The sequence below is a fragment of the Falco biarmicus genome, chromosome Z, assembly GCF_023638135.1.
Source record: "Falco biarmicus isolate bFalBia1 chromosome Z, bFalBia1.pri, whole genome shotgun sequence".
NCBI classification, from domain to species: domain Eukaryota; kingdom Metazoa; phylum Chordata; class Aves; order Falconiformes; family Falconidae; genus Falco; species Falco biarmicus.
In genome coordinates, this window is record NC_079311.1 from 44,140,575 (window position 1) to 44,167,085 (window position 26,511).

Genomic DNA, 26,511 nt, shown 5'->3' on the forward strand with positions numbered 1-26,511 from the left:
AGATGATCACGGGTCAGGAGCACTTTGAAGCACTTACAAGGCTAAGTTCTTTGGATTTGGAGGAAGGAGTACTGCTGGAGGATGCAATAGACGCCGGACTAATTGGTGCATCTTTCTTCAGCAGTCGAGTCTTGTCCAAGCCATTCTCCCGTGGAGAGTGTGCTGGGCTCCCCCGGGGAGAGGAAGGATCCTAAATATCAGCAACGTGGGTTAGTATAAAAACATCATACTAGCTACTACTGCTTGTCTTGAGCAATTCTCACTTTGGAACGAAGATGTGTCATAAAAAGTGACCTCTTCCTTCCATTCTTAATTGATTTAGCTGATAAAATTGTAAAATCAAGATGTATAATGGAAGACTACTTTTTAATTTCTTTTTTAAAAACAGTCTTAAAATTTGATGACATTAACCATGAAAAATAATGTTAAAAATCTATGGATACTCAAATAGGCAGGTAAATATCATTTGTCAGGTGACAGACTGAAAAGAGTTGAGGCACTTGGCAGACCTGCTAAAGTTCACAAATGAAGTCCTGGCCAGAGTGAAAGAAAACACAGATACTGTTACAAGCTGTATCCTATCTGCTGTGTGCTGGCTTCAAGTATCTCAAGCAGACTTTTGGTTCATACAAGAATGTCCTTGATAGAAATAAGTGTTACAAATCTGATTTGCATTCCAAAGAAAGATGACTTGTCTGGGTTCACTGGGGAATTTCAGGCTCCTTTGCAAAAGCAAAGGCTGTCATCTTATTCACATACTCAGTATGCACAGAAACCACTGAAGACACACACACCCCCACCCCCACCCCCCCCTTTAAGGCAGAAAAACAACCATTGTGTATACCTCATTGGAAACGTCAACTACCAAGTTGTCATCACTCTTTTCACCATCGCTGTCCTGCAATGACAAATCACAATGTGTTAAAAACATTTATTTAATATCCCAACATCTCTTAAGTACTGAGAAAAAATAAACCAATGAAATGCAAGGCTGCTCACAACTATGCAACATAGTGTTTACTTTTACCAAGCTTTATGTGGTAATACAAGTATAATATTTAGGTCACCCATAGAGCTTCTGCTTTAACAAGTTGCCACACCTACAGCATTCTTCCCAGTTTTCACAGTGGTGAGCAGGATGAAAATGCTCATCCGAAGTTGCACTGCACCGAGGAGTGGAGCCAAGCTAGAGTCCAGATCTACCACGTCTCAGCCTAACCAATGCTCAGTCCTCTTGTCACATGCCTTCCAGGTGCTCTGTATTTATATTGTTAAAAACACTATAAAACGTTGGCACCAAAAAATTTCCACCCAGCATATATGTTAGAGGCAGGCAATAAGAACCTGCTCAACATTTGCCCCTCAATTTTAAAATTAATTATGTGGCAGGAATCAGGTGAAATTACAGAGGAACACTTAAGTTTGGCAACGCACAGTGCAGACAATTTACTCACATAACGAGTTGCTATTTCCTTCTCTTCCGTCTTCTGTTTTTTACTATCTGAAGAATAATCTGTGGAATTTCTGTGCTTTTCTGCTGTTCTGAAACTGGCTGAGGGAGATACAGAAGAGCTCTGCAGCCAGAAGAGACAAAGAAAACACCATCAAGTCACTCATTCAAAACAGTGGTCCATTTGTAACTATCCCTCAGTACAACTTAACCTGATAATGATTTGGAGCTGTTCTCACAGATAGCACTTTGGGTTTTAATCAGTGATAGCTACCCAGCAAAGTATCTTGTATTAGAAGTGCACAATGTGTTGCAAGAGACAAAAACCAGTGATCAACTGATAGATCGTAGCTGCTATCTTCAATGTCAACAAGATGAATGTAGAGCTACTTTGGACCATTTTATGAAAACCGTACATTTGCCTGGTTTCGGCTTGTTTCCTCTACAAATATACAGGGTTAAACCAATACTCCCAGAAGAGGGATGGTGGGTGCATATGTGTGTGCATTTGCCGTATAAATCAAGAAGAACAGAGTGGCTCAAGGTAAGTCACACTACAGCAAACATTTGAATGAAGATTTCTAGCAAAGAGAGAAGTAAGCTTCTAAACTGTCTTGAAGCAGGAAAGAACAGGAAAACCACCTGAACTCATTTTATTTTGGCACCTTTTACAGTAACAGGCTACTACCTACAGTAGATGGAAACATAACACAGTGGCTCAGTGAGTCTCTTGCCATTCGACAGCCCATAGTAAGATCATTAAAAAGCACATGTACCGGGCAGGAAAGAAAATAGTATGTACTTTATGCACTGTCATCCAACAATTCTGCCCTACTCCTTTAAACAAGGCAGGTGACATCTATAAACTCCTACCATATTTCCAAAGCCTTGGTGGAGCCTGTATCTTGGTATACAAAAAAGGAAGTAACGGAAGGTGCAAAGTTCCCTCTGGGATTGATTTTAGCAGCAGCAGCTTTTGGCCCTAGTTCAGAAAAGCATTTAAGTATGCACTAAACTTTATCTCACACTGAAGTCAATAGTTGAACGTACATAATTAAGGATGTGTTCAGGCATTTTGCAGAATTGGAGCTGACAGGAATGGAGATGAAAGTAATTCTCAGTTGCAACCCTGCAAACTGTCTCCATTTCTCTGTCCTCCTATAAGGTGGTGGGAGGAACAACAACCAAAGAAGGTCTTACTGCCAGATTTTGGATCCTCCCATTCATCCTGCAACACTGGTTTTGCAGTTCTTGCTCCATGCGCTATGGACAGCTGTTGTTCCACATAAAACCACACAACACAGCAGAACTGGGGTTTTCAGTGCACACCCCAGGTTTTGGGGTTTTCAGTGCACACCTCCCTGGGATTATTTTACAGCTACTACCAGGAACACACACAAACCAAGAAATCAGCGTTTACATTGTGCAAATTCTGTTCCACTCCTATTACTGAATTTCTTCTTTTCCTTATTATACCACAAAATTCTGGTAAGGATTAAGAACACTTAACCACAGAAGTTAAGCTATGGTTGTTGCTCAAGTTATGTGAAAGAACATTTCTGCCGGCTGGGACACTCAGGTCTTCCTCTCTGCTTCTCTAAAATTCCCAATTCTTGTCAACAGCAGCTCAGATTAATGAGTGGTAGAATCTGCAAAAATCTTCCATCTTTTTGATTAGTAACTGTTAATTACTCTCTAAGTACACTGAGTGCAAATAAACATTTTAGAACAAAGCTAGTGCCGAACACAGCCTGTGCCTTTCCCATTTGCCAGCCTGCCCGCCTTCCACTCTCTCTCTCGCTCTCTCTCTCTCTCTCGCTCTTTCCCTGACAGTATAAAATAGGTAGACAAGGATTTCTCATCCTGAGCAAATACATCTTAAAATACATTTACTGATTTATATTTTAAGTACATCGTTAATCAACTATTATAGTAAATGACACAAACTAACAATGTTATTTTTTGTTCTGAAGAGACAGCACGTGTTAAGACATTTGGAGACAGTAGCGGCAGTAGGCACAGAAGCCCTTAAAATAAAGGCCAAGGAGAAATGTAGTATTAGATGAACTGATGGCTGGGAAGATGTATTTGTTTACTGCAACAATATAGCATAGTCTTTTGTGAAAGATTTTAATAGTATGCTCCTATTTCATTCATATTCCTTTACAGTTTGAGAGGCAGTAGCTTGTAATGTGAATTTAATTCATTATTTCTCAACTTCACCCTACAGACAGCAATGTACTTTAAAATGAAGAAAAATAATCACCAGTAAACTACAAATTAGTGGTGTCTAAAGAACTAAACTACTGCACTTATTTAAATAGAAATGTTTATTTTCATAAATTTGAAACAATATAGTTTCATTTTTCACTATCTAGTTAGCTATGTGCTACAGATACCATTTTAATCTTTGATTTCACTGCTTAATAAAGTAATAAATTAAAGCTCCCTACTAGAATGATAAAATAGCTAATTATCACTAGCACATAAAGGATGAGCACCACATTGGGCACTGGGTGCACACTGCTTAATGGTTTTATTGCTTCAAAGATGGATCAGACCCGATACCAATATGAAAAGATCTTGCTTGGCCATAGCCAATGAGCTATGGTCTAGATCTTCCTATGGACCTAATGTACTATTTCCAGTGTGCAAGGGACAACATTATTAGCCATACTGAGTTCCCACTATTGTTGGCAATAGCTTTTCAACCTATAAACATTTGTAAGGATCTATCTCCAGTGAGAAATACCGGGATGTAACAATGTCCTCATGGTTTCCACTGACATCAGATTCTGGAATATAATCCCGTACCCACCCACACCATGGTCCTTGAGCGTGCAAGTCTACATACTCCAAGAGAGGTCCTTACATTTGCAGACAGTGCAAGAAAACCTCCATCAAAGCAGACTGTTTAGCTGTCAGACTCCACCCTGTTCCTTGATTAAAACATCGGTGCTTTCCTAACAGCTGCCTTTAAGAAGCTGGAACAGGATAGCTACTTAGAGAAATTAAGTGATTCAGCATTATGACTTGGCAGGCTGTAACTTAATGGGCCAAAGTCCTGATTTTAGTAACTATTAAAATTTATAGAGAAATAAAGTCTTTCCATGCTGCTGTTTTCTTCAATAAAATGCATTAATCTACTAGAGAGTAGCATTTTCCTACTAACCAACACTGAGTTTGCTCATACATAATGATTAGATCACACATAGGAAAAAATACTCTTTGGTGAAAGTAGGTTTCTGTTTTAGCAAAACGTACCACTTTTTAATATAATGCTTGGGTAGAACATTTTTATTCACGTTAAATAAATGACAAAATGCTGACAAAACCCAACTGAAATACACATTTATAGAAGGGCTGAGAATGCTGCCTTGCTCGTGTGGTTTGCTTAAGACATGGGACAGTGTGTTTCTAGTGCAGGACCCGCAGTACCTTTTGCACCAGGCTGTAAAGCATGGCATGTTACACAGTTCAGTATATATCTGGGGCAGTGCCAAGCACAGTGCTGACTGAAAAGATCTCCCACCACAAGTACCGCTCTGTTTTCTCTCCAACACCGGCAGGGTGCTGCTCCTGGTGGAGTACTAGTGCCACACAGGCACAAATTAAATGAACATAGAGGCCCATACAAGTCTTTTATGCAGCCTTAAAATTACCAAAATTCTCACCAGTAACAGGGCAAACTCCAGTGTGCTTACTGCCTGTTTGGGATAATTAATACTTCAGATTGCTAGGAAAAGAAAAAAAACTGTCACCGTTTTAACCCCGACTTCCACTGGAAGTTACTTGCATTAACATAGATGACTCCCACAGTAACAGGGCAGAAAAATCAATATGGTCACATTGCACAGCCATCCAACTGCTCTCAAATCCTGCCGGCCCCAACTCCTCATACGCTGGCTTCTGCAGATGAAGACCTGGCCTGAGCAGACTAAGTGGTAATTAAATGAAATCAGTGTTAAAAGTAATGACTACAGATGACAGCATGAAAAGCCCTCCCACATGATATAGCTGGTAACTCTTTAAAGCACTCACGAATATGACCATTCCCCAGCGTACCCTTACTACTACTCCAAAATTATGTATTTGGAGTGTAATAATTAAAACAATAATTCCCAACAAAGTGGGAATTAAGAGATAATTGACCATCCTGAAGTATTAAGCAAACTGCAGTAAAAGCCAAGGATGCTCAACGCTAAGGTCAATTACGGTGTAATTGTCTGAATGACATTATTGCTGTTATAAAGTCTGTTGAAAGTATAAAAGAAACTATAAAAATGGATACAATATGCATTGCAGGGAAACGACCAGGCAGTAATGCTGCTTGGTTGGCTGGTGCCAGTGTTGTAGATGGATGTACCACTGCCAGAGCTTGGACTTAGGCACTGCTCCAGGCTTAGGCCTGCAGCACTGAGCTCTCTAAGACAAAACTGTACGCTTAAAAACAAATTCTGGTGAGTAATGAGCAGTATGAAGTGGGAGAGGTCCCACCAGAGGGGTGACAGGACACAGTGTAAGAAACACCGGGACGAGAAGAAGGGGCAGTCCAGTGCAGCCCACAGAGACTATGCACACAGGGAGAAAAACTACATGTAACCAAGAGCAAACCCTCTGCATAGCTCTAAGGCAACACCCATCTGACCACAAAAATGTATTAATTTACATTCACCTGTAGGCACATGTACATTGAGGGAGAAGGTGTAAACGCTGTGGGCTGCTCTGTAGACACCATATGGAGTGTCTGCATAGTGGCTGTGCTCCTGAGGTACCCACACCTATGCTGCTACTACACCTTTTTGCTATTATTATTACTATTACTACATTACTATTATTGCTATTACTAGAACCTAGTATCCACTCCAGCCTCACAGATTTTGTGCTCTTTGCTGCAATTTCCCAACATCCCCTCTTTGCTGCCCTTACTTAGGCAAGCAGGTTTTCCTTATCATACCCTTTAGGTATATGCAGTGGGTTGTGATCAGGCTGACAGGTAGTACAGCCTGTAGCGCATCTCCTCCAAAATGGTTCACCAAAGGAGAGGAGGCTGGTAGCCAAGTACTGTTCTCACCTGTATTACCATGTCAAGGCAAACTTTTTTAATATTTTCACCTCCCCTTTTTCCAACTTGTTTCTCTAGCAACCCAAACTGAAACCCAACTTCTACTTCGCCACACCATATTTTTTTTTTCTTATTCCTTGCCTTTTCCCTGTAGCTGCATTTTCAGATACCAGACAAAGTCACAGTAATTGTTAGTGAAAAATGCTACTAACTAGCTAGGAAAGATGCAGAACAAAGCTGGTTTTAATATCACGTAACCCTGTCTGAGCTAACTGGATTGAGTTTAGTAATCAAAAGCATGATAATAATTTTTAATACAAACTTAAGATTAAAATAACTTTCAAGTTTTATATAGCATTTTTACTAATTAACTTCACAAATTGCAAAATTAATGAAGTTAATTAGTTGATAAGCATGTTATAAAAAACATCAAAGTCTAGATGTGCAGTGCTTTTGCAAAAGCAGTATGAGACAGCCATAAATAAGTCCAGAATAAAGAGAATGTGTAGGCTCAGCAGTTAAGTCTTCAAAACACAAGTGTTCTCAAAAGTTTATATGCACAGAAGTATAGATATGTACGTTTGTATACAGATATATTTAAAGAAATTACACACACACAAAGATATCTGTGTAACTGTTTACACTGGTGATCTGCTTGCTCTGGTGATACCATTGTGATATTTAATCTAAGCTAATTAAAAGCATCAATGTCTATATGTTATGAAACAGATGATAAAATGAACAATAAACCACTATGGTTGCATACATTAATTCCAGTCACGTATTTCAACATACACTTACCAATTTGCTGGAAAAGCTAAGTGAGCCACACAGCAGAAGCTGGAGATACCTAGCAATTTTGACGTATAATCCTATCAGCATGTGCTCTTGTTTCTCAGGCCCCTCCTGGTGTACAGGTGCATGGTGGTGGCAAGAAAAGGTGTTTAAAGCAATGGTGAGGGCTGCTGGCTAGCCTTTCACAGATGGATTTTTTTTCAATAAATCTTTTAAAATACAGTTTCTCCAGTAATCACTGGCAGAAGAACATAACACACATAAGGCCTAATCACTGCTGACACTGTGAGGGTTAAATGATGGAGAGAAGAACCAATGCAGCTTAAGTACAAGCAATGAAGCAGTAGAGGAACACAGCTGTGAGGCAAAAAGGAAAGGCAGGTTTAGGTTAAAGTATATCTTAGCACAGGCACATGAAGGTAGTGAAATCAAGGAGTGTGGCAAGAATAACAAGCACCCTTTGGTAAGCAAGACAGTTTGAACAAAGGACCTGGTTTCAGCAGGGAACAAAAGAAAAAGAAACAGATGGGCAGGAAAAGGAGTTAAACACTTCTGATACGTTTACAGAAGCTTCAAAGTTCACAGATTACATTTACCATCAAGTCTGCTCTCCACATCTGCCAACTCGTAAATATTGAATTTAATTGATGGTAACACAACCCAGGCATTGTCAAACATCCTCCCCTTTAATCCACAGAGCAAATCACCAGATCCATTCTCCATTCAGCACCCTTCCCTTCAGCCTCCTCCCCTTTGAACAGACCCCAAACTAAGGCCACATTCTTCAGTACACAGTGGAGCACGTAATTTAGAGGGAGTGAAAAGATTTGCAAGGTGTTAAGGCACAAATTGCAACTGGTATAGGCAATACTGAGGGTGAGCCCCAGGGCATATGCAGGCTGCAAAGGAATTCTGTCCCTAATGATCCCAGAAAAGATAAGGGCTCCAGGATAACAAGGGCTCAAGCTGGAAACAGTACCAAACAGGGCAAGCCTGCTGCTGGCAATTCAAAAAATAAATGCCAAAATCTGAGACAAAGCTGCATGTTGGTCATCACGGCATACAAACTTCTAAATGTTACCTTAAACAAAATCTGACACACTGAAACAGAGGGGTCAAAGGCCAGGAAGTTATGGAGATTCAGAAGAACTGAGGGTAAATATAATCGTCTTCGGAAATCTGATGAACAGAGCAGTGCCAAGGAAATACAGCACTACAGCTCTCTCTTCAAATATTTATTTGGGGTTCCAATTACTGATCTTTCATGCTATTTCCTTCAGCAGAGACCTGAAACAGTTTGAGCAGCTCTACCAAAAGAGAAACAGAAACAGAGGAGAGAATACTGGGAGTTAACCAGCGAGAAAGAGCCAGGGAGAGCATGCAATCACAGGATAAGAAAAAAAGCTTAACAAGCCAGAGCATTCAATGCAGCAATTTAATTGTGGGCTCCCCACCATGAAAAAGAGAGAGCAGGATAACCACCAGCCTGCATTACAGGCTTTGATTCAACAGCGTGCCACGACACAAGGAAAAGCACCAGCGTTCCGTGAGCATTCAAAAGCCTATGACGGATGCACACAGAAAATTCCCAACATCCAACATATCTCCAGAATATTAACACTAATTACATTTTTCATAGTGACTGAATTTAAACAGAACATACAAGTTAATTCAGTTCATTTTTAGAATAGTAAGAAGACACTAAAGACAGAATGGTTTATGACAGCCATTAAAGGCCTGTGTCAGCCTGCTTTACACTTTGTTAAAAAGTATCTGCAAGAATCACAAAAACCCTTTGAAGAATTAACTGGGTTTTGCTTAGAGTCCTCTTTTCAGACTGAGCACCACAGTAAAACTGTTATCCTTTCACTTTGCACAGCGATTAAAGTGGACTGTACGGCACTGAGCCAAGCTGAACACAACACTTTCCTGCAGCGGCTCAAGCCACAGGGGTTATAAAAATCTCATCAGTACCGGCAACAGAGGTTAGGAGGTAAAAAACACACGCCTACACCCCCCAGATTTTCCATGTTAAAGTAGTAATGATCAGGCTTTAGAGCATTACCTTCTCCAGGGATAGCTAAATGGCTTCAGTTTACATGTGACAGGTCCTAACAACTTTCTCCTGGGATTTATGTTCCCATCTAATTCTTCATTTGGACCAGAAGGATATAACCTACCACTAATTAGCCTTTTTTTCTTGCTTTAAAACCACAGAGATCACGTCTGAAGGCAGTCCCACAAGACTCCCCATTTAGCTGCTTTCAGTGTGTCCCAGAGCCCCACATTTTTAGTTTTGGTTACATCTACCATTGGCTATATTCATGGCAAAGTCATCAGTTTTGAGTTTTCACATTTCTGTTCCCTTCCAGTCTATCCATGTGTACTAACCCTTCAGGGAAAACCACTTTCATTTTCTTTGCTTCTGTCTGTTTGTCTCTAAAGGATTTTATAGTTGTTTTGCTGCAAAGATGACCTAGGAGACGATATGCAAACAAAGCAAATTATTGTTTTAACTGAATACTTCACAGATGGAGCTGATGATCTCTTTCCACACTTTCTGACTTGTTCCCTACCCTCATTTTTAATCTAATTTGTTCCTGACTTGATCAGTAGAAAAGCGATGGGAAAGAGGTGGTCTTCAAGAGGCTACCGTGATTACAAAAAGCACCCTAAAATTCAACAGAAACATTCACTCCACATCCTGATTGCTTCAATCAGCAGAAACATGTTCACATGTTTTTCTCAGGTATTAACTAAGAGACTGGCAATTCACTCACCTCTTCCCCTGCCAGACTTTGTGGGGCTTCTGAAGACTTGATATATTTTATGCTTTTCTAGTACTATACCTGATTAAGGAAGCCAGAGCCACAGCTAAGCTCCCAGTGAAAACAGAATTCATTATCCAACCCGTCTCTTAATTGGGCAGGTGGGTAAAACATGGCCAGGTGCTATTAAATATTTGCAAATTCCAGTTCATGCTGATTCTGAAGCAAAACATTCTCTCAACTACCTATAAAAATACCTTTCAGAAAGAAACCTTTGAGCACTACTGTTCGCCTCTCTGCCCAAATAGCATCCAAGCCCATTACATCTGCCTCACTTCATCTACACTCACTCACTTGTGTTCCCAAGACCCTTGTTCAGGAAATTATCCCATTTCCTATTCAGAAAAGCACTTGAGCAGATGCCAGATTTGAGGCACACACTTTGATCTCAGGGAAGTCACAAGGCAGATAAAGAAATCAGAGGAATGTACATATGTGCTGAACTTTAGATGCCTACTGCACACTACCCTGAATCTGGACCTCAGCCTGCTGCAAAAATAATTGTCGCCAGTCTGCTTCTTCAAATCAAGGACCCTGGTAAGTGGAACGGATGGAGAAGTGGTGGGAACACAGATCCTGCAGTCAGCCTTAAAGCAGTTACATCAGTATATAATAGCATGTTGTATGTACAACACCTACTCTGAAGACTGAAAAATAAAAGACACAGTCCTTTCTGCCAGATTTTTAGATGCATTACAACTCCTGAACATCCTCAAGCTTTGCCAAGAGAAGCAGCAGTAGCTTTTACGTTTTTGGGCCTTTCATTATTTATATTAGACAGGCCATGCTGTTAATTTTTTAAACATAAAAGCACGATCAAATACTAACTTCAGGCTAGTTGGAAATGTTTTGATGTCAGCAATGAGCAACCAATACATTTTTAATTCAGGCCAGAGGACAGGAAAAGCAAAAATCTCCCTCTTGTACTCCCCCACACTCTGCAAAGTAGTTAAGTGTGATAACTGGCGTGCACACACATGACCTTCTGTTCTGTTCAAATAAGTTATCTTAGATAATTTGTGAAGACTGTTCTCTCTCATTTAAGTATTTCATAACACAATCCATCTTTCCCTTTGCTTTTGTTAAGGAAAGACTACAGTAATCCCCCTAAAACAGCATTCTGGCAAACGCTCCTAAATTATGTAATTCACTATGTTCAACTCCACTGTTATAATCATTTTCAAGGAAGATGGGTATAATACATTATCGTTATAGCTATGCAATCCTGAGTTGAATTTTTCTTGGCTGAATTCCTAACACTTTAATGCTGAAATTGATCTGTTTTAAAAACATCATGTGAAAGGTTTTTTAAATACCATACATGCTCAAGCTCTTTATTTTAAATGGTTTAGAAATGAGCTGGTGGAAATAGGAGAAAAAAAAATAAAAGGTCTTACGTTCTCTAATCTAGCATTAAGTACATTTTAGAGAACAACAAACATGTTTTCAAACAAACTATTGCAGTGTACAAATTACCCAGCAGGGACGGAGATAACAATACCTATGGTGTAGGTTTAGAGCTGAGAAGTTGACATTTCATCAAGGTTGTCTAGGAAACCATTTTTTAAATTTATTTATAAAACAAAATGAGTTTGTTTCCATTTGGGATGCCTCTAGAGAAGCTGCCAAGTAACAAGTTTATTAAAATGACAAGTTCAAGTTACTTTTCTTGTTGACCGTAAATAACCTCCCTGTGAGCCAATTAAAAGCGTGGAGATCAAAGGCCCAAGCAGCAGTATAAAACCAGGAATTAGAGGGTTGAGGGAAAGTCTGCCCAGGCTTCCTCAATATGGAAAATTTCCTCCAGCCACCATTCACTCAGGTAGCGCAACAGCGAAGACGAACTTTTTTGGACTTGCTTTGGAGTACGTTAAAAACCAACACCCATATTTTAATGGGCACCTAACCAAGCAGCTTGATTTTATGCACAGTCAGGAATTATTTTAGTTGTAAAGACTGATCCAGATGAGACTGAAGCAGCTAGATGGTGAGAAGGCAAAAAATGAGCTGGGAAGGATGAACAGGATAACTTGTAAAACGGGTTTCTCAGTAGGGAAGGGTTATTAAATCGCAAATTGCAGCAGTTTGTCAGTGCATTTCTTCTCCTGAGCTGCCAAGACCATGACTTTTCAAGGCAGAAGTGAGAATAGGTAGCAAAGTGTTCCCTAATGCAAGGCTTGACTACTATGATGATCTCTGCACACACCATCTTCAGATCAGACATCTATGTAGGGTACACTATATAGGTATCCTGATGAGTATGTGAGGGCTTTACATCAAGTACACAAAGCACTACTAGCAAGTCTCTAGCTAGAATTTAAGAGGCTGAGCTGTAAGTTACACCACGGTTTACTAACCAACATCTGGGCTGCTTGAGCAACAGCAAACTCTGTTTCCTTGTAACGCCACGCCACCTTGCTTACTGTCAGTAATGAGCTAAATCCTGTCCTAAGACAAAGAAAATCTTGAATTTTAAAAAGGGTCTTCATTACTGCTTCCTAGTGTGATGAGGACAAATTCTGAACCTGTCCAGCCTGCCCCTCTCCATTTCAGTCCTGTCCCACCACATAACAGGGTGGGAAGTGAAGAAAAGGCTTTTGGCATTTGTTTGACTAGTAAGACCATCAGACTGCCCATTGGGCATAGACTTTAGTTCTGACAGTAAATGTAAATTTCCATTTAAAAACACCTAGAGCACCAGATGGAGCCCTTACAGTGAGAAAGTGTAACAAGCTCTTTCACAGCAGGCACAATTGTATCCAGAGTTGCAGCCCGCAGATCGAAATCCTTCTTCCCTGCCTACACGCTCTCCCTGCAGGATGTTTTCACTACTGACAAAAATCACATTCCCACACCCACCTCTGGGGCTGCTCCCTCCAGATAGCAGCCCTGGAGGAAGCCTGGGAGAGTCCTCCAGCTGTGCAGCAGCCCACGCTGGGCACCCTGCTGGCTGGCAGCAGAGCACTGTGCTGACAACCCTGATCCACAGCTGAACAACCTTGCTCCACATATGGAAATAGGCAGAAACCTGCTACCATGGCCGCAGGCCAGAGGTAACGCAATGGGGAACAGCTCAGGCATGGTGCTGGGCTGTCGAAGTCATGCTGCTGGTGGGTGGTGTGCTACGAAGAGGGGCTAGCATCAGCCCCAGGGTTTCAGTGGTGTGCTTCGTGGCACAGTGTATATACGCTGCATGACAGCTGGTTAGCCCAGTGAGGATGTTGCACATGTAACTACCCTTGCTGTGACCCTCCTAACAGTGCGGTGGGCTTCCAGCAATCCTGCTACATCTACAACCTTGCACAGTACTGAAGGAGTCATACCACACACAAGTGCAATGTAATCGAACCCCAAGGAAGGATGAAAATTCAAGCAAAGCTTCTCTTCTGAAAAAACATACAGAGATTAGGTAGTCAACTGAAACTGGAATTAGCCCAAAAGGAAACTAGCCCACACAAGCTGCCACCAGAAAGCAGTGTGCATATGCTTGCCATGGATTGGACTCAAATCCACTGTTTTAAAAGGAAGAACTAGGGGAAAATGGATCACAAGGTAATGCTGATCTCTGAGCAAAAAAACCCTAAAACCAGGAAGGATGGAAAACTGTTTCTATTTGGGAAATCTAGGTTCAGTAGTCTGCTCTTTCATCTGATTGTGTGAAGTCAATTAAGCCTCTTCATGCCTCGGTTCATTATCTATAAAATAGGGATAATTTCAGAAGCCTAGAGAGCATTTCTTTCCCTTACAGGGTTGTTGTGAGGATTAATGTATTGAAGATTTGGAGATACTCCAGTATCAGAGGGATGGATCCATTAAATACGCTAGACCGAAATGATAAATTAAAAAAAAAAGGGGGGGGGGGGGGGGGGGGGCAGGGGGAATCAGTCTTCCTTGTATCAGCAAAAACACAACTAAAGCAATCAAACTACTACATCAGAGTGCCTATATTAAACTCCAGAAACTAGTATGTCTACAAGTACTAGCTTGACATTGGAAATGTAAAAAAGGAAACACTTCTGCATCATATGTAAAACTGTATTCAGCTAAACTCATGAGAGCCTAAAGCCACTACATCTGAGACATAACTAACTTAATACCCTGCACAGCATTTCAGGAAGAAAATACTGGTGGGGGTGTTTTTTAAATTACCCATGGGCAACAGAATTAACCAGGAAATGTGCTATCTGCAAGCTTGTCTTTGAAAATGATTTTTCTCAAATTAACCTTATGTATATGAAATGTGAACAAAGCCAAACCTGCAGCTGCCTACTGCCTAATAAACTCAAACCTGCACTTCAGAATTTGCAAGGCCTTCTCAAAGACAGCCAGATGTCATATAAACCTCTCTGATTTTAAAAATGCAGAGCCAGGCTTCCCATCATCACTTCTTTTACTATAACCCACCAAGTAGTCTTTTATTGCTTTGTGCTATGCAGTGTTTGCACTTACAGCACTCCATAAATAAGAAAAACAAACAGGGTGTGTGCTTATCTGATTAAAATTGAATGTAAATTATATGCAAAATAGGTGCAGCCCACTGGCTCATGGCAAGTTGCCAGTAAAGACCTTCTGTTCTGAAGGTTGTGCACCACTGATTTAGGGCATCATGTCTCTGTCATACTTCTACTTCTGTCTCATTATTTTACTGTTTCCTGTGCTATATTACGAATGTTCTTTCCCATCTTCAATCTCATTCCTATCTGGCTAGGCACTCCATTTTCGTACTATCTGATACCAGATTATGCAAAAAAATCTTACCCCGTGATACATAATCATTTTTCAATTTGGGCAAATCCAATCCAAACTCAGCCTGCGTAGTATGCCACTTCTCTCTCTCCTTGCTACTGTAACCATTCAAAACCATTGTTACTCCAATGCAAATTCTTTCCAGAATCACTTTCCATCTTCCAGGTCTCGGATTCCTGATAACTTGTGCCTTCTCCTGGTAAAGTACAGCTTGGGGCCCTTCTTTCAGCTCTGCAAGCAAAGCAGATTAGCCTAAAGAGCTAACTCTGTGTGAACAAGTACAGGGGAAAGTGCATTTCACATGAAATCAGAACACCATCCAAGCTTGATTAAGAAGCATACGGGCAATGCTGTAGAACATTCATGAGTTATTTTTTCTGAATTCTCACACAATTTAGATGATCCAAAACTGGATTTCCCAAATGCTGTGCAGACATGATTAAGGAATATATTTGTTTTGACTGTGCTTTAAGTCCCTACTTTTCAGTGATTTCTCACTTTTCCTTCATTCAAGGTTGAAATTTGCTATGAGAATTTCTTTAGCCCCCTGCAGAATTGTTCAGTGTATTCCCCAAAGGAGGAGACAAAAAGAATTGGGGATTCGTCATGCACAAACTGATATTTACAGTAACGCTACTCCCAGTACGTTTGCTGAAAATAGCTTGGTATTTCTTCACTTTCTTTTAATATCTGTAGGATTAATAACAAATTCAGGCCCTGATCCCACAGTATTTAACATCTGGGCAAAATGCTTCTTGCTGACGTCCACAGGGCTGTGATTTGGCACAATAAACATGCTGCATGTTACAAGAAACCTTAGTAATGGCAGCAGGAAAAGGCAATTTCTTTCTTATCTCTTTTTGAGCTTCCCTTCTTTTCTTATTGTGAGGAGACTAGGAACAATATGGCAACCATAACAAAGAGGAATAAAGAAAACACTCACAGATGATTGCTCAAAGTGGGTCCATAAACACCACGATTACCTCGCTACTCATGGTGTTTGATTTTAGCACAACTTGAAGCTGCATGAAGGCAGACAAGAAAAAATACCTGCGTATAACAACTTTGGTGCTCCAAAACCCTATGGGCACCTCAGAAACCACCAGACACACAGACTACAGTACAAGGAATACCTTTGTATGCCTTCAACCAGCAACACAAAATGGTGTCTTCTTTCATTGCAGTGGTGTCTTCACCCCTGTGAACTCTATTTGCCACTTTCCAGTTGACCTGCACAACACTCTGAGGTTGATTGCAACAAAAAACTACAGCTGGAACAACAAATTTGAAGCATCTGTCCTGCCAGGTGGTAAGACCTTCCAGATCATCCACTAACTTCCTCCATGACCGGTCAAGGTAACCATATTTCACAACACATTAATTGCATTAAGGGTCCCAAGGAAACGATGCTCAGGCACAACACTCAGAGCTAGAGAAGGCTAGAACAACCTCGCAGCTCCTTCAGGGCCAAAACTGCCTTTTCAGCAAAGATACCCTAATGCGACTCTATTCTTCTGCCTCTATTCTCTGCCACCTCGCAAGACAGACTTGAAAATGACGACAGGCAAAAAAGAAGCAACGACAAAACCATGAGTAAGGCAGAGGTACAAAGGTTAGTCTTTGTGAGCCAGAAACCACAAGGATAGGCATCTTACACGTGTATTTTAAAATGCTTTCTCTCTCTCTCCTTCTTCTCTTCCTCAAAGACTAAGTGCAAAATGAAATCATCTTACAGAAGGACAGCTGCTTCCCCCCTGTGTTCAATCATTCCAGTCACACTATGTTGTCCAGTAACCTGCATTGATAATTCCTCATGAATAAAATGCCAACATTATCATCCACAGCTATGTTGTTGACATGCTTTTGCTATTTCACTAAAAATACCATTAATTTTCTGGCTTCACAACAGCTGAGCTACTCCCCATTTAAATATACAAAAGAGTATTTTGTTTAAACCAAATTAAAAGCGTTCCAGTAAATGACTTCAATTTTGCTGGCTATACTACTTAGTATATACTGTTCTATTTAATCCTCTCTTCTCGCAACTCTACTCCTACCACCACCACCACCACTCTTTTCTTTCTCCCCTTCCCCCACCCCCCTTGCCTTCTTATACTTAATCCTTTCATGCCAGGAACTGGATTTGCCCAGCAAGACATTCACAGTCAGAAAGAGCTTCAAAACATGGTGCCAAAGAGTTAAGGCAATGGTGAAATCACCTCTGCTGTTTTTATTCACTTGTTTGCCAAAACATATTTAACAGTAAAGAAAAGGAAGGGAAAGGGGAGAGGGAAACACACAAATGCTGAACACACCTTCCATTCCCCATCCAGATAAACTCAACATTCCCCATTTAAGTCGGAATGAAAACCATCATTACTGCCAAGCCCTCCTGGCATCTCACCACTTTATTTGTTCCCATTTGTATCTAATGCTTTTGTCAACAGTTCAACAAAAGTCAAAGCAAACAACCCACTACAAACACTGGGGGGTAACAGCAACAAGCATGAATCCTTCACAATTATCCAGCCCAGCTGCTCAGTGCCTGTCCAGGCTGCTTTCATTTACAACAGTGTCAACAAAAGGCTGAAACCCAATAACTAGGTGGGTCAATACTACCACTGTAAACCCTCCGGAGAAGGAAATGCTGTTCTCCTGCTTAACTGCTTCAGCAAACATGCAGAATAATTCAGTTAGATAGACAAGTACTTGCCTAATCATTTGTTGTGTGAATTATTCAAGGCTTCCCCCCCTCCCCCATAAACTAGTAATGATGGCTCTTCAAATATTTCTGAGAAACCACCAGATGTCAGACAGGAAAAAAGGAAACATTAGGCAAATTCTGACATAACAGGACAATGGTAACCTGTGATCTTGGAAAGTACTAATGTTCAGAAGATTAATGCTCTCCTACACCTTGCTTCTGGTGTTACCGCCATATAAAGAGCAAACTGCTTTCAATATAACGTGTGCTAGGCATGCATCAGCCTAACAGCTGCCTGATCTTTATACGGCATAATCAACAGTACTGCCTAGGATTTTTCTCTCTTTTTTTTCATGCGAGTTGTAAAAGAGTTCTCTCCAGAGAATATGTAAAATGTAGATAAAAATAAGCACAGTAGTTAGTCAGGTGGATGCAGAGAGGAAACATTCATTTATTCCCACATTTGATCTCTTCTTGATGACCCACCTAAGCTTTCTTTCACTGCAGCCACAAGGCGAATGTTCGCCTGCTTTTCTCCAGAGGTTTCACGAGGGTTAATGTTTACACTTTTAAAGAGCAGGGCAAACTAGTCATACTGCATAGACCCAAGTGCTAAAGCATTACATCTTTTACTTCAATTGCCTCTTTAGTGTGGGAAACAGCCACCTCCAGATGTCTGCTTCCTCAGTTTTGTTGGCTTTTGTCACAACCGTATCATTACATTTACATATTCTTTTTAAACTTTAAATAAACTTTAAGAAAACGGGCAAATTAGATAACAAGTGGTGCTTGTTTTGATTTAATTTCACTATTGGCAAGACCAACCCTGGATACGAACAAATGTTTTTCCTGAAGACCAGTTTACATATACAGTGCAGTATCGGACAGATGCATATCTTGAGCCAGACACAGTACCAAACACACTTAAAAATATTTTATTTTTGACATCTACAGTAGCAGTTGTGCATGCTGAATAACGACTTTTCCAGAGAGAATCCCTGGCAGTTTTAAGACTTAGCAAAATAGTAAGAGAAATTCTGTCTGTATGTCAAATTAAAACACATGTTTTTGTTTTTATAATTAGAATCTGTAACATATTTTGTTTGTAAAACAAGCAGTTTTACAGTGATTGCACTCTAGCAATCTCTGGAGTTGTGTGTTGTCAACACAAAGAGCCTTCTTCCATCAAATAAAGGTTCCTTCCTCTTTCTGTCCAAAACAGTTATGAAACACTTGTCTACTAAGTAGCCGCAGCTCCACCGCTTTGTGATCACCGGCAGCTGTTACCACCCATATTGGCTCTACTCTGCTTGGTGGAAAACTTCAGTTAAATTTACTATTGTAAATTGAATTATTACTATTTGCAACGCTAAGTTTGCTTATCAGTATTAGCGGGACTCTTACAGTCATTAGCAGTATTTGCAAAATGGTCTGTGGGCTACAGAGAGGTACTGTAGCACAGAAAACATGTCCTATCAAAAGGGTTGCAACTTGCACTGACTAACTGGGGAAAACTTGCACGGTCTGATGCTAGGTACTCTAAAAAGAACAGGGGAGAGAGGTAAAACCACACAAGTATGTCTCTTCTTCCTCAGGCCCTGGAGAAGAAAGAAGGGTGCAAAAAATGGCTGGAGGCAACACAGTTGTCAGAAAACCTTCATGAAGCATGCAAGAGTCCCACAGAAGGTCTGCTAAATAATTGCTTTCAAATACCTGCAGTGTGATATAAAGCTTTTAGGCTACCTAGATGGTGGTAGGCTCACCTAGGTGAGCACAAAGTGCTTTTTATAAAGGCACCAAACTGACCATGGACAGGCTGCCTTTATGCAGGGTGCCTTTGCTATTCTAATGGCGATTACGCATCCTGACAGGGCACTTGGAAAAACACCATACTTCAAGGAAATGGCAGAAAAAGGGTTTCTCTCACCCCACAAGGTTTACTGTAATTGATTTCAAAGGGATTATTTTAAAATTATCCAGATACTGAACTCCTCTCATATTTTGCAGTATGGGCCAGCAAAGCTCATTACCAAATAATATCTGCAGGTCATTGAAAGAAACTCTTTTCTTGAAGCAGGGGAGAAAAAGGCAAACATTCGTTTCCTCAAGAGCTAAAACCCCCAGCATTTTGGTATTTTTAAAGAAATCAAGAGGTGGGACAGAATTACAGCCATCAACAGGTACAATTTCAGCAAACATATCAGGGGGAGACAAGAAATACAAACACACAGCTCTAAGTACTGCAAGACAAACACAATTATTTCCTAATGCCTGGTGTTGTAACGTCACAAGGCAAAGCACCTAATGTTATTTAGGTCAGCACTGGCTTTTCAATTCAAACGCAAGCAGTCATTTCTATATAGTCTGGCCACTTTGTTACTAAAATAAAACGAGCAAAGGACTCAGAAATACATTGCTGTAGCTGCCAAGTTTTGTGTTGTGTGTGCTCTGTGCCAAGCTGGTGCCACATGCCCCTGTGGAAAACGCTGCTACTGGGGGTTGCTGCGACCTGGGGACGCCTCTCTTCGGCCCTTCTTCCGCACACCTGCGCTGCCCCTCCACAGCACACGCCAGTCCGACAAGACGGCACTGCCAGCAAAGTCAGTGTCATTATTTACTTAGACCTGGCAAGCTTAATCCCGCAAAGAAAATACCGTACACACTCTTTCAAAAAGATAGAGCGGCTTGAAACGCGCCAGCTTCACTGCACGGAGGAGCTACGAGGGTGAACGAAAAAAGGAGCAAACCGCGCTGAAGCTTCTCGCTTCTCCCTTCTCCCGCCCCTCCGCCCCAGTTACTCATCGCACACATCGGGGAACCCCCCAGCGGCTCCCGGCCGGCAGCAGCGCGGCGGGGCCGCTGCACCGCCCCGCTCCCGGCGAACACGCGGCCCCCGCCCGGCGGCACCTCACCGGGCAGCGCGGCGGCACCGCACGGACGGTGTGCGCCGCCCCTCAGCGCCGTCAGCGGATTAACGCGGCGGTTTCACCTCCAATACTTCATTAAAACACCGATCGCATCCGGCAGCCGCTGACGATCCGACATACACAGTGTTCCCCCTACAGTCCTCCCGGAGACTCGGCGGGGAACGGCGGGGCAGCCCCGGCGCCCGCAGCCCGGCGCCCCGCGGCCGCCGAGCGAGGGAGCCCCGGGCCACCGCCGCCCCCGGGCCCGCGCCCCTCGCCGGGCGGGCTGTAACGCCGCGGACGTCGCGGCACGTCTCCACGCTGCGGTTCGCGGGAGACCAGCCACCCCTCGACCGCTCCCCGCTGCGGTCCGCTGGGAGCAGAGCACAGGAGCGGTGAAGTCCGGTAAACTGCCGCGCGGACAGCAGCGCTCATTTCAGCGTTCCCCTCGGATTATGTTTTTCACGGCAGAGCGACAAGCCCAGTAACGCCTCAGCTTAGGAGAAAATTATTTTTATTTGTTCCCCTGTGCAGCCAGGAGCAAGCTAACGGCATCCCAGCGGGTGCGCCGCCAGGCCAGCTCCCTCTGCTGCCGGGAGGGACCCATCCTCGCCCCCTCTGCCAGGCGCTCGGGGCATCCCTGGGAGACCCTCCAGCTCAGCCCCCGCTGCTGCCAAGGGAAGAACAAGCTAAAAAAAGATTAATTCGCAGATGTTCATGCATTTCACACACAGGGTGCCCTGTGGTCCGTTGCCAGGGCAACGGGAGACCACCAGCGTGCGCTTTATTGGCTTTATGAAGTGCGTCTCGGGGGCTGTAGTCCGAGAAATGCTGCATGATAATCGTCAGGCTTTTCAAAAGCCTTGTTTTGTGTTTATCCACGTTTAACCCTCTGAGTGTTATTAAAAGCATCACTATGCACGTCTGGTGCACCAAGGAAAGCAGAAAGGGGGGGGGGGGGGGGGGGGGGGGGGGGGGGTCGCACAAGGACAGACATGGACACAGTCGCTGCTTCCAGCCTAGAAACCCTGGAAAACATGTCCTCAGTGCTTGCTCCTGCCTGCCCGCCGTTGAAGTTTTCACCCACAGGCAAGCTGGTCCCCTGGCTGCGATAGTGCAGGTCTCAGCACAGCAGGGTCTGGGGACAAAACTGACATCAGCAAGTGCAAAGGCAGCACAAGTGTCCTGTTAGAATGACAGACTACTGATGGTGGGCACAACATGTTTTCTCTGTAACTTAGAATTAAAAAAAAAAAAAAAAAAAAAGAAGAGAAAAAAAAAGGCACACCAACTTCCTAGACAACTTAGGAGAAAAAACACACACTCATTTTGAATCCCAGTACGTCACACCAGCAAGCCAGCCACACCAAAACCTTTATCAAAGCCCCTCCAAAGCTGCAGTCCCTGTGAAAAAGGAAAAGGAAAATCCTGTGTCCAGATGACACTCGGTCTTGCAGTGCCAAGGGCTACAGCATCATCTATAAATTCACAGAAACGAGCTGGAGCAAGAAGCCACCCAGGACTCAAATTGCTTTGCCTCCCGTATCATCTGCCGCCCCTCCTCTGCTTGCTCCAGGCTGGTGTCAGGCATTTCCTCTGGCTGTCCGCTCAACAGCTGAGGCAGGGCTGGACATGGAGGTACAGGGGTTAAAATCACAAATGCCACAACGCCCCAAGCAGCAGTAGCCACCACCGACATCAAGCTCTAATCCAGCAGGAGAGAGGAAGGAGAAAGCGAGGGTGGCAAAGGGGATCAATAGAAGAAATGGCTTGCATTCAGGCTTGCAGGAGAAAGAGCACACAGAGACAATAATTTCCTGGGAAAAGCTAAAGCCTAACGAGAATTTACTCTGCCTCCTTTATTCAGACAACCAACCCTTTTGTGGCAGGGGCTTCCTGAGTGACAGGAACTTAGGGCCCCTTAATAGGATTTCCATATTATTTCCAACACCTGCCTAGAAGTTACTTGTTTACAATGAAGGAGGCAAGATTCTCAGATCAGACATCTGCTCCTGGTTCAGGCATATCTTAGGAAGCCATCTAGAAAGAAGCTTTGTTGCTATGGAGACATTTTTATTTTCTTCCCTTAGTTGGCTGAAAAACATTAGCATTTCCAATTTTTTGTTCTTCAAAAGGCCAAATGTCACTCAAGGAAACACAGAACTTTTCAAATTGCTATGCAGAATAGGCTAATTGAGCTTTAGATATTTTAATAATTATTTGACTCAATTAGAGCTGTACTGGAGAGAGGTGGTAGACACAGTGTAACTTTCCTGCAAATTTCCCTCAGTGCCCAATTCCTGCTGGCCAGCTCACTTGCTTGTTCCCTCAAAGCACAGCTAAAACTTTGTAATTCATGATGCAGTCGATGATCTTGCATAACAACTTGGGAATCTGTCAGACTACTTATTTCCTTCAACTTCTAAAATCACCCTAAGAGACTGACAACTCTTTGACTAGGAATACACTTCTTTCCCAGTGCCAGGGGAAGAGACAGGAAAAGCAATACAAATATTAATACAAATATTAACTTCCTACTAGCCTTCGGTGACTTCAGCCAGGACAGAAACTTCCAAGTATGTCCTCCATGTCACTGATTCTACAAGGTAATCTGTCCTCCTTCCCTCCCTTTTAGTAGACAATCAGCATGCCCAAGGAGTCCATTGATTTGCATAAAAATTAGGGATGTTCCAAGTTACTTTGGATGTAAGGGTTTAAAAGACAACTCAACATCAAAACACTAAAGGCTCAACAAAACAATGCCAAAAGGCGGCAAAAGCAGCCATCTAGTTTGTGTCTCACTTTGACAAAAAGTGGCAAGTACTGTTTATTTTCTCCCATTACTTTGACTAACATCTAACTAACCCAATCTGCAAATGTGTTATTGATTCTAGACATGTTCACCATGAGTAAACTGGTGTAAGCCATGAATGCCAGCATCCAAAGTATGACTTTAATTGCCCACTTAGAATGAGGAAAACTTCAAAAGGGGTAATAAACAAATTCATTCCCTCTCCTTACTTCTTTTCCCCCAGCTATTTACATTGTCAAAAGTGTTTGCGCTGGAGAAGACCTTTTCACCACCTCCTCACCCCAGCAAACTTCCTCTTCCTACTCTATGACATGAAGTCATCATAATCCTGTGTTATCAACATCACAGTCTGTTGCCATGGAAATAATTAGACATGACTGCTCAGGTTAGAAATTACAGGCCATCTAAGTGCCTCCTGGCTGAAGAGAGCATCTGGAGAGAGAACATTTGAGTTACCCTAAATCACTAAATGGCAGAATAAAGTTCAATAGTGAGAAGCACGGCAGCAGTTTGTCCAAATGTGTGTACACCACCAAGTATGAGTCCCTCTGTGGTAACTGGCAAAACAGTGCAAGGTAAGAGGCCAGTGTACAGTTAATACACAGAAGCGGGAAAAAAGCTATCGGGTAAAGGAGGTGAAGCCGTCAAAAATGGCAGAAGCAGCTAATTCTTTGATTCTCAAGTACATGCTGTTACTTTCATATGAATAGTCTACACTAAATTAAAATTCCCAGAGCTCATTAAAAAGGCAAATGACATGACAATGAATGAAAGAAAGAAATGTAAAACTCAGGGGGGTGGGGGGGTGGAAGCATAGAAAAGAAGATACAAGGGAGCTATATACCTGAGATTCAGTTTCATGTTCTAAAATCTGTTAAAAGCCACAGGGCTTGAATGATGCACTACAAGTCTAGCCATGAAAAGGTTATTAAGGAAAAAAAAAAATCAGTGCCAAAAAATTAGCTCCGTAAGATAGACTGAGACAACAAACAGGACCCTGGTAATTAGTATTTGTTCTGCTTCAGCAGACAGTTACTGGATGAGACTGCAACAAACAAGCATGTCTCACCCAATCGCATCATTAATCCATTCACGTTCACCACCTGAGGACCAGCTATGCCCCACAGATACTTATTCATCTGTTTTACAAACAAACAATTACAACACATTTTCTGGAATTAGGGCACCTGTTACATTCAGCATAGCTTACACGCCCAGACACAGATATCAATTAATACTGAAAAAAATTACTGTATCGTAAGCCAACAGAAGTTACTGTATTTTGATAACACTACCCCCAAAACACCCATGAAGATCAAAACCACAGCTCTTGCAAAGCAAAGTTTAGTTCAAACACGCTCAGCTTAAAACTACCACTTCTTCATTACAAAAAGCAAAAGACATGCAACGCCTTGCTTCCAAATGGAGAAAGGCACAAGCAGAATGACACAAGTGTGAAAGGTTTGGATTTTAACAAGCCTGTGAAGTTGTGAAGTGCTTTTCACTGAATGGTATTATAGTGATAAAATTGAAAAAATATCAGGAAATAAATTCTGTAAATTTATTTGGGCATGTAAGAGATAACTACATTTCTTTGGCTTCTTAAATACATACTGAATGCAAAGATGTTTGGCTGGACACTCATGCCACTAGAGGAAGTCACATTTAAAAGAAACCTGACAACTGACAGTTTATGGGGTGTTCCTCTATCAGCAGAAAAACAAAGTCAAGCAATGTAATTATATTTTGTAATATCCAAAAGTCTTATATGTTGGGCATTTTGATTTTAAACTACCTTGTTCTTTCCAGAAGCATTATACTCGTACAACTATTTTTAAAAATATCAAATTACAGCTGCAGGAGTAAGCAGCTTACTCTTATGTATTAAATGAACAGAGGTCTGAACACTTCATAGCGGCTAACAGCTCAAGAAGCTAAATTGAGAAGCACTGGAGCACCTGCCACCACACATGTGAATCGAACATGGGAATCACACCCATTTACTTTCCCTGCATCTGGCACATGTGTAATTATTAGCCTTCACAGAGATAAAGGCAAAAGTAATCTTATTGCTAAACCCAGCTGAATTTGCCCTAACAGGCTTGTCCTAGTTCACCAGCATGCGGGACAGAAATTCACCCCAAACCTGCATCTGATGTGTTGTTTCGGAGCCTTTCATTTAAAGCTCTTTTACACCCCCACCCCTGAGTAATCTCAAACAAGCGAGTTTACTTCTGCCACAAGACTCCAGCTTTTAATTATTGGCACTCACTGGTGCTGAAACAGTAACCCCCAGCATCAAAATGAAGAAAGTCTCCACTGCATGGGCAAGTCTTACTATAGGCATGGTCTCTGCCCCAGATAATTTACAATTCAGGTGAAAAAAAAAAAAAAAAGGCAATGCACCACCTGAGTATAAAGAACAACAGCTCTGGATTAACGATAGATGTGGTAACAAGTTACATGAGTTGAATCCTGTGCAGGAGGCAGCGATTAAGAAGACTCAGATTCCTTCCCGAACAACCTGCTCGGCACATCCTGGCTATCTCTAGCAGCCCTGCAACCCAGCTAGCACCTGGGGGCTCCTTCACTGCAGCTGCTGCAGTGAAAGCCATGGGGAGAGACTGCTGCTACTAGCATTAGACTACTTTTTGCCAGGTGGTGTCTTTGAACACAAAATGCTTCCTTAGCTTCTTCACAGGGTGTGTTTTACAGCAGAGACTTTGTTGGGGACCAGAGAAACTTTTGCCACGTTTGTCCCACAGAGGGTACCAGGGATGGGAAGAATGACATGCCTCCTTGCACCAGCATTCTTGCAGGAGATGGAAAAATCCTTGCAGGGTGCAGTTAGCAAGCAAGAATCCACTGCAGAATAATCCTTTTTTTAATTATTATTTTACTAAAAAAAGTTTTACTGCTTTGAAAAGGGGACACACCAAGTCCTCTGTGAAAAGCTGCTCGGTTAACTGTAGAGCTGTTGGTCTTTCTGTCTAAACACATTACATTCCCTCAGAGCCCTTAAGCCAGGGCTGCACTTTGAGCACAGCCCTGGTGCTTGGCACCCTTTCCTTCCCTTTGTCTGCTCTGCAGCCTTGCCGCTGCACAAAGACTGCTCCTATGACCCAGTTTACTGTGTCTTAATTTTCCCACACTTCAAACTTCGCAAGGGATTCGGAGGACTGAATCCAACACAAAATCAAAGAGC

The 26,511-nt window shown here is 42.2% G+C and overlaps 1 protein-coding gene across 8 annotated transcripts in view; it reads right to left on the reverse strand.

The window, feature by feature from the left end:
- The window catches only part of LOC130142394 (transducin-like enhancer protein 4), a 98,247-nt gene that overhangs the window by 12,954 nt on the left and 58,782 nt on the right, over nucleotides 1-26,511 (reverse strand). For all 8 annotated transcript variants that reach the window (XM_056324232.1, XM_056324234.1, XM_056324233.1 and 5 more), the window contains 3 exons: nucleotides 1,455-1,574; nucleotides 845-898; nucleotides 38-190 (listed from right to left, as the gene is read on the reverse strand). In XM_056324232.1, coding sequence (XP_056180207.1) covers nucleotides 38-190; nucleotides 845-898; nucleotides 1,455-1,574 — 327 coding nt within the window. The remainder of the gene's footprint in view (nucleotides 1-37; nucleotides 191-844; nucleotides 899-1,454; nucleotides 1,575-26,511) is intronic.